Source organism: Emys orbicularis, chromosome 2 (assembly GCF_028017835.1).
Source record: "Emys orbicularis isolate rEmyOrb1 chromosome 2, rEmyOrb1.hap1, whole genome shotgun sequence".
Classification (NCBI taxonomy): Eukaryota; Metazoa; Chordata; order Testudines; family Emydidae; genus Emys; species Emys orbicularis.
Genome location: NC_088684.1, coordinates 89,143,617 through 89,158,578, shown reverse-complemented (window position 1 = coordinate 89,158,578; position 14,962 = coordinate 89,143,617). Strand labels below are relative to the sequence as shown.

Below are 14,962 nucleotides of genomic sequence, written 5' to 3'. Positions count from 1 at the left end.
TTGTAAAGAACAAATCATGTCAAACCAATCTGATAGCTTTTTTTGATAGGATAACGAGTCTTGTGGATAAGGGAGAAGCTGTGGATGTGGTATACCTAGACTTTAGTAAGGCATTTGACACGGTCTCGCATGATATTCTTATCGATAAACTAGGCAAATACAATTTAGATGGGGCTACTATAAGGTGGGTGCATAACTGGCTGGATAACCGTACTCAGAGAGTTGTTGTTAATGGTTCCCAATCCTGCTGGAAAGGCATAACAAGTGGGGATCCGCAGGGGTCTGTTTTGGGACCGGCTCTGTTCAATATCTTCATTAACAACTTAGATATTGTCATAGAAAGTACGCTTATTAAGTTTGCGGATGATACCAAACTGGGAGGGATTGCAACTGCTTTGGAGGACAGGGTCATAATTCAAAATGATCTGGACAAATTGGAGAAATGGTCTGAGGTAAACAGGATGAAGTTTAACAAAGACAAATACAAAGTACTCCACTTAGGAAGGAAAAATCAGTTTCACACATACAGAATGGGAAGAGACTGTCTAGGAAGGAGTACAGCAGAAAGGGATCTAGGGGTTATAGTGGACCACAAGCTAAATATGAGTCAACAGTGAGATGCTGTTGCAAAAAAAGCAAACGTGATTCTGGGATGTATTAACAGGTGTGTTGTGAGCAAGACACGAGAAGTCATTCTTCCGCTCTACTCTGCGCTGGTTAGGCCTCAGCTGGAGTATTGTGTCCAGTTCTGGGCACCGCATTTCAAGAAAGATGTGGAGAAATTGGAGAGGGTCCAGAGAAGAGCAACAAGAATGATTAAAGGTCTTGAGAACATGACTATGAAGGAAGGCTGAAAGAATTGGGTTTGTTTAGTTTGGAAAAGAGAAGACTGAGAGGGGACATGATAGCAGTTTTCAGGTATCTAAAAGGGTGTCATAAGGAGGAGGGAGAAAACTTGTTCACCTTAGCCTCTAAGGATAGAGCAAGAAGCAATGGGCTTAAACTGCAGCAAGGGAGGTCTAGGTTGGACATTAGGAACCCTAACTGTCAGGGTGGTTAAACACTGGAATAAATTGCCTAAGGAGGTTGTGGAATCTCCATCTCTGGAGATATTTAAGAGTAGGTTAGATAAATGTCTATCAGGGATGGTCTAGACAGTATTTGGTCCTGCCATGCGGGCAGGGGACTGGACTCGATGACCTCTCGAGGTCCCTTCCAGTCCTAGAATCTATGAAAGGTCCACCACCTTATCTAAGGAGTTTGTGTTTAATAGCAGCCAGTGTTGCCAGATCTCGTAAATGCTGCACTGCCACATTAGGGCACACCCCTCAGGGGACAGGCTCAGTCCCAGCCTATGCAAAATTGCATCTTTTACAATTCTACGGAACTGCGCCTGCTCATCAGACAAAGCTTGGCAGGCCGCTTGAGCTTCTCCCAAGAGGAACAGGGCCTCTCGAGCTGCCCAAGAGGATTCAGTCCATCCTGCTGCGGTCGCTGCCCCCTCGAAGCTGCACAAAATGCTTCTGGGTCATCACCTGGGCCCAATTTTGCTAGGCCGGATACTGCTCTGGCAGAATTTTCTTCGTCAGAAACTACCCAGGACCCTGGGGTCCATTTCTCTAGGCATGACAGGAAATGTTCTTGCCGAGCCTGTTGAGCCTCTTGCTGTTGTTGCTGTCCTTGTAATAGCTGCAACAAAAGGCATGCGTCTGCTTGTGCTGGGCTGCCAGCATGCGGATTACAGCCTCCAGGTTCCCCACAGGAAAGAAGGGGGGGGGGGGGGAAAAAGAGATTTAGTCTGTCCGTCTGCCCCTCACCTTTAAGGCAGTTGGTATCTCCCTCCTTCCTCAGAGGTGAGTCTCCACAATCCCATGCTAGTACCAATATGTGTTAGGGCTCACTCACCCTTCAAATGCCCCCTTGCATCAGTGCGGGATGTTGCCACTATCTTCAACTTCAGTGCCTCCTGCTGGCTGCCTGCTGCTGACTCCAGATCTTCTGTGGGTCAGCCCCTCCAGCCAAATCACAAAGTTCAAACCCCCATCTGGGGTATTACCAACAAGTCCAACTAAATCTGGATAATTCTTCTGCCCCCTTGGACTACTGAAGTTCTCTTCTTGTACTTGCAAAATCCCTATTTTGCAGCTTCTCTCACAGGAGCCTATGCTGCCTCTGTTACACGCTGTCTCCATTATTTCTGTCTGTTACCCTAACCCTGTCTCCCCTATAGTCTTCCCCCTCAACTGACCTCTTTCAGTCTACTTATAATGGCTTAGCTCTGCCCACTCTGGCCAGGAGCCAATTAGGTACTCACCTCCCCAAGTGCAGAGCATGACTAACTGGGTGCATTCACTAGTCTTGCAGGTGATGGGGGTTAAGCTTCATCACAGAGTTAACCCCAAAGGAGTTTCACAATAAAAGACTAAATATTCAGGATGATACCTTGACCACAGCTTGCACCACAGTGGCCGAGTCCACAGCACATATGATATAGAACATGTTTGAGGGGGTTTTTTTTTGGGGGGGGTGTATTTGGCAGCGGGATGGAAGAAAGGGAAATGGATGTATGCTGTGAACTTTTGGGGGCTTAGATCTGCACTAGTTTTCATACCAAAAGGCTTCAAAAATATTTAAAAACAAAAGTGCCTACAATCTGGCATTTGCCAAATCTCAACTAATTTATTAGGCAGGTTTCATTGTAACTAACTGGCATTTGAGCAAATCTGCAGCTACGGTAGATCACTTTCCCACTGTGAATGTCATCATCCCAAACAGTAACATTATCTACATGTAAAGGTCAGCTGAGGTCTATAAAAGCCTCAAGGAGTGAGGCTGTGGACAGTCTGATTTATAGGAAGACAGTGTTCTTTGGAGGCTGTGCCCAGTTTGAGTACCATGAGATGAGGTTTGCAGGCATGTTTTAAAAAGCTAGACTATGATCAGCAGAGGCATTGTTAATTAATCATTCCCAGAATATTATACTGAAATGGTGGCACTGGGCTTCTAAACACAATCAAATGCCTGCTGCCAAACATGGACTGTAGTAAGAAATACCTAGAATGATGTGCATGATCAGAATGTATTTAGTGGCTGATATTGGAGTCTTCTGGTTCATTATTTTTCCAAGTTAAAAAAAGTCAGACACTACAAAATTGCACTACAGGAGAACATTTTGCCTCTCAATTTCTTCACTAATCATTGCAGAAGACTTCACTACTATAGCTCTCATGGTTGGTAACCCCTAAATAGGATTACCATATCAACAGGATAACTTTGCTGTGCTTTTTAAATGTTACTTGACTCTGTACTTTACTGGTTCTCTCTCCCCTCTTCTTGCACTAGTGCCCAACCAATTCCTACAGTTCAAACCTGGTGCTAGCTAACAGAAACAAAAGGTGCATGAAAAAAATATAATTGCTTTTGATACAAAGAATCAAGAAGCTATGAGAATCCACCCTCTAGCTTCACTAGAGAAGTGACTGAAGACTGTCAAGCGCTACCTTAACCATATAAGCATAGAGTCTTAGCTTAATAGATTATAGGATATGTGTTCTCCAAATGATACACTAGAGGAGTAAATTCTGCCAACTGTGCCAAAGGAATTGAAGCCTGATCCATCTTTACCTCATACCTTGTATATTTACACCAGAGAGGAGACTGAAACAAGGGCAAATGCAGGTGTGGGCATGGTACACATTGAGGAGCCGTTTATCTGTTGTGGGGGCCAGGCTTATAAGCAGTGCTGCTAAATCAGCAGCCAATCAGGGGCTGTGGCCACTCTGTCAGTTCCAAGGCAGCAGAACTGGGCTCATTTGTTGCCTAGCAGCAGTTAGTCAAGGAGCAGCCAGCAGTTGGTCTGGACCCAGAGGATAACTCCCTGTGCACAGCCCTGAAAAGTAACCTCCAGCTTGTTTTACCATATCATGTAAATAAAGCTAAATTCTTCTCTCAGACACATCCTTTCTACTTCCACTGCCTTCAAAGGGAGTTGTGCATGTGTCTCTCTGGTTGGAATTTGGCTCTAAACAGCATAGGATAAAGCCAGTTCAGTGATCCATCACTTCTATTTTTATTAGTGTCTTAATACAGCCTTCCATTTTGTTAAACACAACAATATTTCAACCACAACAGAAAATTAACTTTTACTTGAAAGTAGCGGTTCTTGAGCTGCGGTTGTTCGAGCCCTATGTGGTATTTTGTAGTAAGAACTTTCCAAGAGCCAAGCAGTGGAAGGGTAGGGTGGGGCTGAGGGCTGGGACGGGTACATGAGAGTATCTCTATTACCATGTGATCTTCCAAAATAAAGAGCATTGGGAGACACAATTGTCCTAAAGAGTGAGTTTGCAGCATCCTGCGGAACCTCATTTACAGTATGCTTTAGTTTTCATCTAAATTCATGCACCCTAACAAGAGTACTGCTGGTCCCCAGACTTTCATTTCTCCATCCCCTCAGATGAAAATGAACAGGACCTGTCTCCTCTCACTCTCTTGCTTTCCCATTCCGGAGAATGATAACAAGCCTAAGTTACAATAAAGGCCCCCCAATAACTGGAAGTGATTTCCTGAATAAAGAAATCTGGAGAACACCATTCATGCCTGCTAAGGGAAAGGATTCTAAATGCAAATGATTTTATCTTTGAATTAGCTCAGAGAGCCTGTGCAGGACAGGGGGAACTAGGAGAAGGCAGTTATGTCACAGCTCCCAATGACAGAGAAAGTGACAATCTCAAATTGCTCTCCCCCCCACCCAGCTCTTTTGCCTTCAATGACAACAGAGGAAGGTTATCAGCTGCTCAATAGGGCTTTTCCACAGAAAATAAATCCCCCTTTCTCCCTGGTTACACAATCTCATTCATTTCTTGCTAAACCGTTTTATAACATTCATGTCAAATCTTTCTGCAGCTGCTACCTCATTCCTAATCCTCCCCATTCTTTGTCTTTTTCAGCAGGGCTACCCTTTTCAAGCAACTTGAACCCTGCCATGTCACTGTCTGTCTTTTTCTCTTTGCTGGCTGAAAACTCCAAGCACAAAGAATACATCAAAATATACATTTAGCAGCTGCAAATAAGAGACGCAATCTATTCTCCTCTCAGGGAAAAGAAGCAGGCTCTATGCATTTTCAATACTTTTGTGCAATGTGGAGCCGGGGTGGTTCATTGCCATTTCTAGGCAGCTACTGAAGTTTGGAGAATGGATTATTCTGAACCATATTGTAGGCAGCACAAGTAGTGTCACTTAAAGCTAAGGTTGCCTGATGCTTTCCATTATAAGGACCTGTTTTCATTGCTTATAATTTTGCCAAACATAAACCACCCAGGTTGAAATTTTCCATGATGGGTGACTGTCTCAGGCGTTTATGTTGTTTTTCTTAGTTTCAGCTAAAATGGTTCAGTCATTTCCAAGAATGAGGCTCTAAAGATTCCAACATTGATGTTGACCCATGAGAGGTTGGGTGTGGGGGTGGTCATTATGGTACCACACAATGGAATTTGTGTTCTCAATTTGTAAACTTAAAAAAAAATCTTAGAAAATTACACACACACAAATGTTAAAAGAACATAAAGGTTGCAAAGTCAGGAACCCAAAGGTTAGGAAATGACTGAATTAGAGGTTGCCTGTGCAACCTTAATTCAGCCTCCTTGTGAACACACATTATGATGCAGTGTTTAATTACATGATCACATACTATTTCTCTCACAGGATTGCTGCCTCATTCAGTTCACAGGATGCATCCACTCTGGGGATGAATCAGGATTGTGTAGTGAAGGAGGCTGTTGTCTGTAAGACCCCAGCTTCATTTGCTGCAGAAACTGGAAGGTGTGTAGTGAACGAGGCAGGGTATTGCAGGAAGAGAAAGGAGGGTTTCATGGTTAAGGCAGTTGAATGTTGCCCTAGAAAGTTGAATTCTATCCCTGCCTCTACCACCTATTTGATGCTGGGCAAATTGTATAAACTAACATTTTCACTGGTGTCCACCGTGTGTTCCTTAATTTTTTGGGTACCCAAATTGAGACAACTGGGGTCTGATTTGCCGAAGTGCTAGCACTGACAGCTGCAGCTCAGCTCAAGGGAGCTCTGCTCTGAATATATAAAGTGCTATAAAATGCTAAGAATTCTGAAACAATCAGGTCCTAGGCATCTCAGATATAGGACCCAAAAGGAGTTGATACTTTTGACAGTTCTGTGCATCAGTTCCCCATCTCTAAACCTGGGATAATATTACTTCATTTCACAAGGGCAAGGGCATTATGAAGATAAATTCATTAATGTTTGTGAAGCACTGGGATACTATGATGAGAGAGCACCATAAGAAAACCCAAGAGGAAATCAATAATTCTCTTCGGTTCAATGTTTGGATGGTGTGCAGTAAATAATGCATGGAGTCACATGTTGAATGATGAGGATAAAGAGAAATTCATAGATTATAAAGCCAGAAGGGACCACAGATCATCTAGTCTGACCTTCTGTATAACACAGGCCATAGGACTTCCCTGAATTAATTCCTGTTTGAACTAGAGTAGATCTTTTAGAAAAACATCCAGTCTTGATTTAACAATTGCCAATGATGGAGAATCCACTGTGACCTTTGGTAAATTGTTCCAACAGTTAATTACCCTCACTGTTACATTTTTTCACCTTATTTCCAGTCTGAATTTGTCTAGCTTCAGCTTCCAGACATTGGATCTTGTTATATCTTTGTCTGCTAGACTGAAGAGCTGATAATCAAATTTTTGTACATTAACTACCCACTCAGTGAGCACCATCCAACCTATGCCTCGAATAGGGCAGGGGCCCTTTGGAAAAAACAGTTTGTAATCATGTAATTTAAAAGACTGTATCATAATGCACATGCACCAAGAGGGTCAAATTATGGTTGCACAAGGGGGCCACATTATGGTTGCACAGGAAGCCTTAATTCTGGCATTTCCTAACTTATGAGAGCTAGTCTTCACATCTTCAACATTCTTTTATTGTAGGTTTTTTTATATATATAATTTTATCTACAACATTATCCCAACTACTATCCAACCATAAAGGCCAAATCCTAGATCCCAGGACATAGGCACAAGGGACAGGCTACACACTGGAAACCTCTGTCAGAGGCTAGGAGGAAGGAGTAGTCCTACTCCCCGTCCTGCATAATAGTCACAAAGGCACATTACAGCCACTACTGCAACCACAGGGCTGTAACAGTCCTCACAGCAAGTGCACATCCATCCTATCCCACATAACTAGATTGATTGCCCCTTCCTGACACCCCACTTTGCCACTCCTCCTCTCCCTCTGCACTTGGTTGCAGGTTGCTCTTACAATGCAGAGCTCTGCAGAATGTGGTGCAGGGTCTCCAAATCCTATCTACCTCCCATCTGCACAGCTACTGAGCATCGTTTCTCTGGTTAAGGGCGTGCTATGGCCAGGTGGGAGGGACCAGAGTTTGTCTCTCAGTATGCATTACTGTCCTCATCTTGAGCAGGAAACACATTCTTCTCCCCTCCTTCCAGGTTAAAACATTTAAACATGGCATGGTGGATCACAGCAATCTGAACAGAAGCCTTGTTTATTTATTTATTAAAAGAATGACCGAGATAGTTATACAGCTTCCTGGTTCTGAGGCCATCATCACACCTTGCAAAGGCCTCCAAGAACACTACAGTATACAAAAGATGAAGGGTTTTCTGAACAGCCTTTAGACTGGCTTTTCTACTGATCACCAATGGACTAACTTTCCTACAAGCATGTCTACACTATATTCTTTTACAGCTTTGTCTCTATCAAATAATGCTGAAGAGAAATGACATTTTCCACTTATTTGGTTGTAAGCTCTTTAGGGCAGGAACTATGTTTTCTTCATTTTCAGTGCCAAGTGAATCTCCGGCACTCAATACATACAAATATTGGGTACATTTTCAATAAATGACTCGGGCTTATGCCTTACCTATTCCCTAACAGGTCCTCAGCTTGACTGACTCCTATTGTTCTATCCTTTCCCTAGTGAATTTTCCTTCGTTGGACCATTTGGTCTCCCATTGCTCTGATCAGCCATACCTTCGTTCTCAAAATACCTCCTCCTAAAGACCACCAGGCAGGAGGCTCTGTGGATTGCAGTTTGATAACCACTACATTAGAACAATGCATAGCCAGTTATAAAAATTAGCTTGTATAGCGGATGGCAGGGTTTTGTATGGCATGCGCTTGCCATTTCTTTTAGCAAATTATGATGCCCTATAAGCACAACATCTGCAAATAGCTTAAAGTAAAAAAACAAATAAACAAAACCCTCTATAACTAAGGCATCAGACAGACTGTCCTTTTGGGGAAAATCCTCAGCTGGTATAAACTGACATAGCTCCACTGAAGTTGACACCAGCTGAGGAGCTGCCACTTTATGTATAGTAAGCTCCAAAATTGTTGCAATGAACTCATTCTCCTCACAACCTAAATGCACACAGAAATTAAATATGGTTTGTCAACCTTATACAAATGAATCAGGCTTTGTGCCAGTTGATTCACAAGCACTGTTTGAAAGATTAAAATAAACACATAATTACACTAGCTCTCTAAATCTGTCCACAGCTCAGAGGATAAATGCCTTACCTCATTATGTTTAAATGTTCTATCTCAATCTGGGTTAAGAACGACCAGAGACAGTGGGCTACCAACATGCTGTACTGTGACAAGAAAAGAGATGCTACTATAGATCATGATATGGGCCATGTTTGGTCTTCCATCTTCCTTTATTGTGTCCTCCATTCCTCACCTCACTTCCTTCCAAGCAGCATCATTTTATCCATTATGAATATGTGTCAAGTACAATAGAAATTATTCCTTTTCCTAACACACAGCATTTTTGTTTCTCAATTCAATGGTTTTTGTGCATTACAAACCAATTCCTATCTGCCTTGCTCCGCCAATAGTCCCACTGTTGTCAGCAAGTAAAGTAAGCCAAGATTTACTCTGTAAATCTAAATTAACCTTTCAGGAACAAATCTTGTAAGATTTACTCAAGCCTAACGAAAGCAAAATTTCCAGATCTTACATTATCATATTGAAGTCAATGGGAGTTTTGCCTGAGTAAAAACTGAGGCACGCAGGATCTAGTCCAGGGATTGGCAACCTTTGGCACGCAGCCCGTCAGGGAAATCCACTGGTGGGCCAGGATGGTTTGTTTACCTGCAGCGTCCACAGGTTCGGCTGATTGCACCTCCCACTGGCTGCGGTTCGCTGTTCCAGGCTAATGGGGGCTGCGGAAAGCAGCAGCCAGCATATCCCTCGGCCCACGTCACTTCCTGCAGCCCCCATTGGCCTGGAACAGTGAACCACGGCCAGTGGGAGCTGCGATCAGTCGAACCTGCGGACGCTGCAGGTAAACAAACCGTCCCAGCCCGCCAGCGGATTTCCCCGACAGGCCGCGTGCCAAAGGTGGCCGATCCCTGATCTAGTCCGTAGTGTATAAAATGGGATATACGCACTGTGATGGGCACTGGATAAAAAATAGTTGATGGCTTCACAATGGTTTTTAAATTATGAACGCCGCTGGGCATGTAAAAATATTTTGCAGATGATTATCAGTGCCAATTGTATCAGCAACTCCAATGGCAGCAGGTATTTTAATATTCTTTGTTTCCGAAATATTCTAAGATGCTTTGATAACAAGCTTTCCATTTAACCCAAGAACATGGTTTGGCATGATTTTCCTGGCTAGTGCTTACCTCTTTCAACCTGTCCAGCTCATTTTGCAGTGCCTGTTTGGATATTTCTACCTCAATGATCTGCTGCCGAAGGATTTCATTCTCATCTTCTGCTTTAACACGTTTCTCCTCCACACTCTCCAGTTCATGGTGCAGTCTGACAGATACATCTTTGGCTACCTGGTTAGAATGGCATAAACATCACATATGAAGTCTAACTACCTGAACATGCAATATATATACACATTACAATCTTGGATAATCAAGGGATCTTCAATTTAAATTATTAGACCCAGTTTTGAATACTCAAACCATAGTTCTTTACATTCAATTACATTCATATTTCCAATGGAGAAAATGAAGATGGGAACTTTAGAGTTATCAAAGCATTTCCCTTGACACATCAAGCTCAGAAACCCTAGGGATAGCATAATAAAATAATAATAATAATAAAAATGCAGGAGTTATACTGTTAAAATTGACAGATCAGCATTTTGATCAAAACAGCAACTGTGTGGCAGCCTCATCTACCAGGTCTTGCTGCATCAACAGCAGTCAGTACTAGGTAAAAGTGATAAGAAAACCAAAAAACAAAGAAGACTACACAGGTTTGCTAGGTTCAACTGAACATGGGCAAGGATGAATATTTCCCCCAAACATATTTAGAAAAGTGAAGCTGATTTTGAACTGCAATACAATAGCAGCGGCAGGAGGCTTTTTATTTGGCCCGTTCTCGTCCCAGGATAACTGTATGCTGTTTTTACAAAGCTTAACGTAAATGGAAACATTTCCACAAAATTATTTCAATATAAACTGTTTATTTTTATAGGAATGGTATTTTTCAACAGTGTCTGCGACCCAAACATTGTACCAAACTGCTAATGGATGATCACCATGAATTGGAACTGACTAAGAGGAAACATGATTTTAATTAGTCTATTTTCAATTTTCCAAGCTAAGTGAAATGCAAAAAAAAGGAAACAAACAGCATAAATGTTGAAAATATATTAGATTTTTAAAATTTAGATACAGTATTCTAAGATTTTTGGTAATACAGAAAGAAAATCATTTTTACAAGAAATCTATGAAAATAACTCCCAAAGAACTGTTATGGCTGAGGTGGGTTTGAGGATCAGTTCTCACTCCCTAAAATGCCTCATGCAGTTGGCACAATACAAAGCCTCTGACTGCTAAACTTCTACCTCTTGCCTTCTCATGGCAGAGAAGTTCTTAACTGGAAGTGGGAATGTAAAAGGTGGGGGTGTTTGGCACTTTATAGCCAGATTGCTCTGGGCAGGTGGGGTTGGTTAGCTGTGGCAGGCAGTCCATCTGGGAGAAGGAACTTCAATTTCAAACCAAGAACGTCAGGCCCGGCCAGGTGCTTTGTAAAAGTTGTGCCAGTCACACATGCTCTATGGTCTTCATCTTCAGGGAATATATCAGTACAATACTAGGGCATCAACTGGAAGCACCATGCAACTGCTTCACCTGATGGCGATAAAAAATGGGCAAAGGCTATTGTATTCTGGCCACATGCAGCTGAGGGAGCATTGACTGAGATGGCTGGGTCACTTGAGATGATGAGATCTGGGATATGTTGGCCAGAGAGGACAAGAGCTAGTAATCATGGGACAAAGACCATGAGGGAGACCCAGAAAAAGGTAGTTTGAGACTCTGAAGAAGAACATGAAGGAGGTTGATGTCAGCTTGGAAGATGCTCTTGACAATAACACTTGGAGATGAACAACAACAGCCGCCAACCCCGATTGACAGGATAAGGCAAAGGTGAAGAAGATATAAATGTAACTTGATAAGTGTTCCTTTCATTTGAATTTGTGTATAGTTTTCATTTAGTTAAGTCCCTTTTTCATGACGTTAAGTTGCACATTTGCTCTCTGCCAAGAAATAAGGACACTGGGTCTGATACTTTGAGAATACAAATAATTGTTTTATGTTACTTTTATATCTATTATTTTGACCAGAGACTAAGATTGTGTCCTTTCACTTTTTGCTATGAATATATTCCATACAAGTACCTTACCCACCTTTAAATCTTGCTCCAAACTTCTAATGAGCTCTCCATCCACTTGGCCTGTCTGCGCAACTTTCAAACTTTTCTGTTCTGCTTTCCTGAGACGATACTGCAGGATGCGGCAGTTCTTGTTTGCACGGTCCAGCTCTTTCCGGAGTTCCTGCAGCTGATAAACATCTTCCTCTAAATAACTGTCACGCATCTCCTCCATTTCAGCCCGAAGTTCATCCAATTCATCCTGTGAAAAGTCAAAACACCTCTCCATTATATCTCTAAATCTCATCCAGGAGAATAAAAAAGAAACTTGCTTGTCAAGATACAATATCAAAAAGGTGATGTAGATTCCAATATGCAGCTCCAGATGTCACGGGAATATCAATATTATCCCTTATTAGAATAGTTATGTTTAATTACATTAACAAATGTCTGTTCTATTTGTTTTAATTGCCATGGTAATTAAGAATGGACCAGGGTTACCAGGATGTGTATCTGTCTCCTGAAACTGATAACACCTTCCCCTTTCCTTCCCCTAATGAATTAAAATGAAATTTACATAATAATTAGCCATTATCTTAGCTGATTGTTTATTTCATCAGAATTATAGCAAACCTACTTAAGCGCCTGAACTTCTCTGTGTGATGTCTTTATAATAGAGAGTGCTTTGAAGAAATAAAATGTTCTTTCCTGCTTTAATAACTTTAATAAATCTTTGCAACATGAACTTTTCAATTTACAGCCAAATAATCAACTGTTCCACATCAGAATGCTTTATGTCCAAGTCTTTTAGTGCATGCACATTGAATTCCCAGTCAGTTGAAAAACCCCTCTCTCACCTATGCAGGATGTGTGCACAGACACACTTGCCAATCCCAGAATCACGTGGGCAGAAAAATATCTGTGTCAACACGAATGTAAACAGGTCATGCCGTCCCTCAAATCTTTTAATTGTCCCAATTCTAAATTATACCAGGAGAGGAACATGCCCGCTAAAGTCAGATATTAAGGTTTACAGCAGGGTAAACCGCTTCTGGAAGAGTATAAGCTCTATCATTCCCATTCATTTAATCTGTGCGTGATTGACGCTTTTGAGTTGAAACTCTTATATAGGCCTTCCAGCTCAGGGTATAGGCCATTAAATTACTACATGGTGGCTCAGGGATCTCTACAGCTCTATTATTAATGAAGTTTAAAATAAGAATGGACTCGTGCCAAGGCAAAGAGCAAGGACAAGAGATGTTCTCCACCATAAAATCCTCCAGAACGACTGATACAGCTGCAGTATATTATTAGCCAAATCAAAAAGGCATAGTTATGTATTTTAATGAGCAACAGAATCAAGCACTATTAGCAATATTCACAGGAAAAAACGGTTACATAATATGTCTGCAGTATTTTCAGAGTTGTCTCCTGCCTACTTTTAGCTAATAATTAAATTCCTTGCTTCTAAAACATGCACAAGCTAAAGCAGATGACATCCTTCTTGTTCCCCTTTCTAAGTTTTCAGTTCCTACTCTTTTTTTCCACACACACACATCTTATGTGACTTGTCTTCTTATGCCCCATCCTGCAAACACTGTTGCACAAGCTTAATTGTACACATGGATGGTACTATTCACTTCAATGGAACTACTCACATGTGTAAAGTTGAGCATGTTCGTAAGTGTTCGCTGGATCGGGGACTTAGACTGTAATCTCCCTGGGACAGGGATCTTGTCTATACATGTATTTGTACAGCGTCAATCACAATGGGTGTTCAACACCTTTTATTTTGCACATTCTAGTTCCAGGATAACTGTATGCTGTTTTTACAAAGCTTAACGTAAATGGAAACATTTCCACAAAATTGTTTCCATATAAACTGTTTATTTTTACAGTAATATAAACATCAGTAACTATCATATTGTTCACGTCTTACTAAAAATTCTGCCAGGGGTTCTGAAGCAGTGCTCACTAGCATGGAAGTTATCCAATCCCTGAAAGGGGTATACATGTCCCCCTTTCAAATGCAGACTAGAATGGAAGTAGAAAGGTAGGGTTGTGACCCAAACCTTCCCACAATGTTTCCCTCCCCTCCCTCCTTTCACTTACCTAATACCCACAAGACGGAGCAGGGAACATACTCATCAACAGGATCCTGACCAGTCCTTGAGCTGGAAAAAAGAGGTGGGAGCTCCTTTGTCTTCACCTCCACCATCAAACCCAAGATGCCTACACAGGAGCTAGCCACACACTGGCCTAGTTGGCAATGTCCCTTTAAACTCAAACATAACTGAAAATTATCAAGTTACCCTAACAAGTGGTAACTCTGATATGGGACTTACAGACTTGTCATGACTCACTCTGGATGCATCATTTTATGCCAGTCCCCTGCAACATGGCAAGATGAATGTATTTTTAAATCACTTCTAATAGGTGTGTGTTTAATCTAGCCTTGACTGTATCCAATGATAGTGATTTCACAACTTCCCTTGTGAATGAGGAGGTTAGTTAAACAGAAATTAAAAGGTACAGTGACTAGAGTGAAATCCCTGCAAGCTGCATGGACACTTTTCAAAGACACCATAATAGAGGCCCAATTTAAATGTATACCCCAAATTAAAAAACACAGTAAAAGAACTAAAAAAGATCCACCGTGACTTAACAACCATGTGAAAGAAGCAGTGAGAGATAAAAAGGCATCTTTTAAAAAGTGGAAGTCAAATCCTAGTGAGGTAAACAGAAAGGAGCATAAACACTGCCAAATTATGTGTAAAAATGTAATAAGAAATGCCAAAAAGGAGTTTGAAGAACAGCTAGCCAAAAACTCAAAAGGTAATAAAATGTTTTTTAAGTACATCAGAAGCAGGAAGCCTGCTAAACAACCAGTGGGGCCCCTGGACCATCGAGATACAAAAGGAGCACTTAAAGACGATAAATTCATTGCAGAGAAACTAAATGAATTCTTTGCTTCAGTCTTCAGGGCTGAGGATGTTAGGGAGATTCCCAAACCTGAGCAAATCTGAGGAATTGTCACAGATTGAAGTGTCACTAGAGGAGGTTTTGGAATTAATTGATCAACTTAACAGTAACAAGTCACTGGGACCAGATGGCTTTCACCCAAGAGTTCTGAAAGAACTCAAATGTGAAATTGAAGAACTATTAACTATGGTTTGTAACCTGTCCTTTAAATCAGCTTCTGTACCCAGTGACTGGAAGATAGCTAATGTAAAGCCAATATTTAAAAAGGGCTCCAGAGGTAAT

The 14,962-nt window shown here is 41.6% G+C and overlaps 1 protein-coding gene across 1 annotated transcript in view; it reads right to left on the bottom strand.

Moving 5' to 3' along the window:
- The window catches only part of MTCL1 (microtubule crosslinking factor 1), a 198,762-nt gene that overhangs the window by 164,279 nt on the left and 19,521 nt on the right, over positions 1-14,962 (bottom strand). The window contains exons 2-3 of the mRNA XM_065399251.1: positions 11,736-11,960; positions 9,712-9,870 (exon numbers count right to left, since the gene is read on the bottom strand). Coding sequence (XP_065255323.1) covers positions 9,712-9,870; positions 11,736-11,960 — 384 coding nt within the window. The remainder of the gene's footprint in view (positions 1-9,711; positions 9,871-11,735; positions 11,961-14,962) is intronic.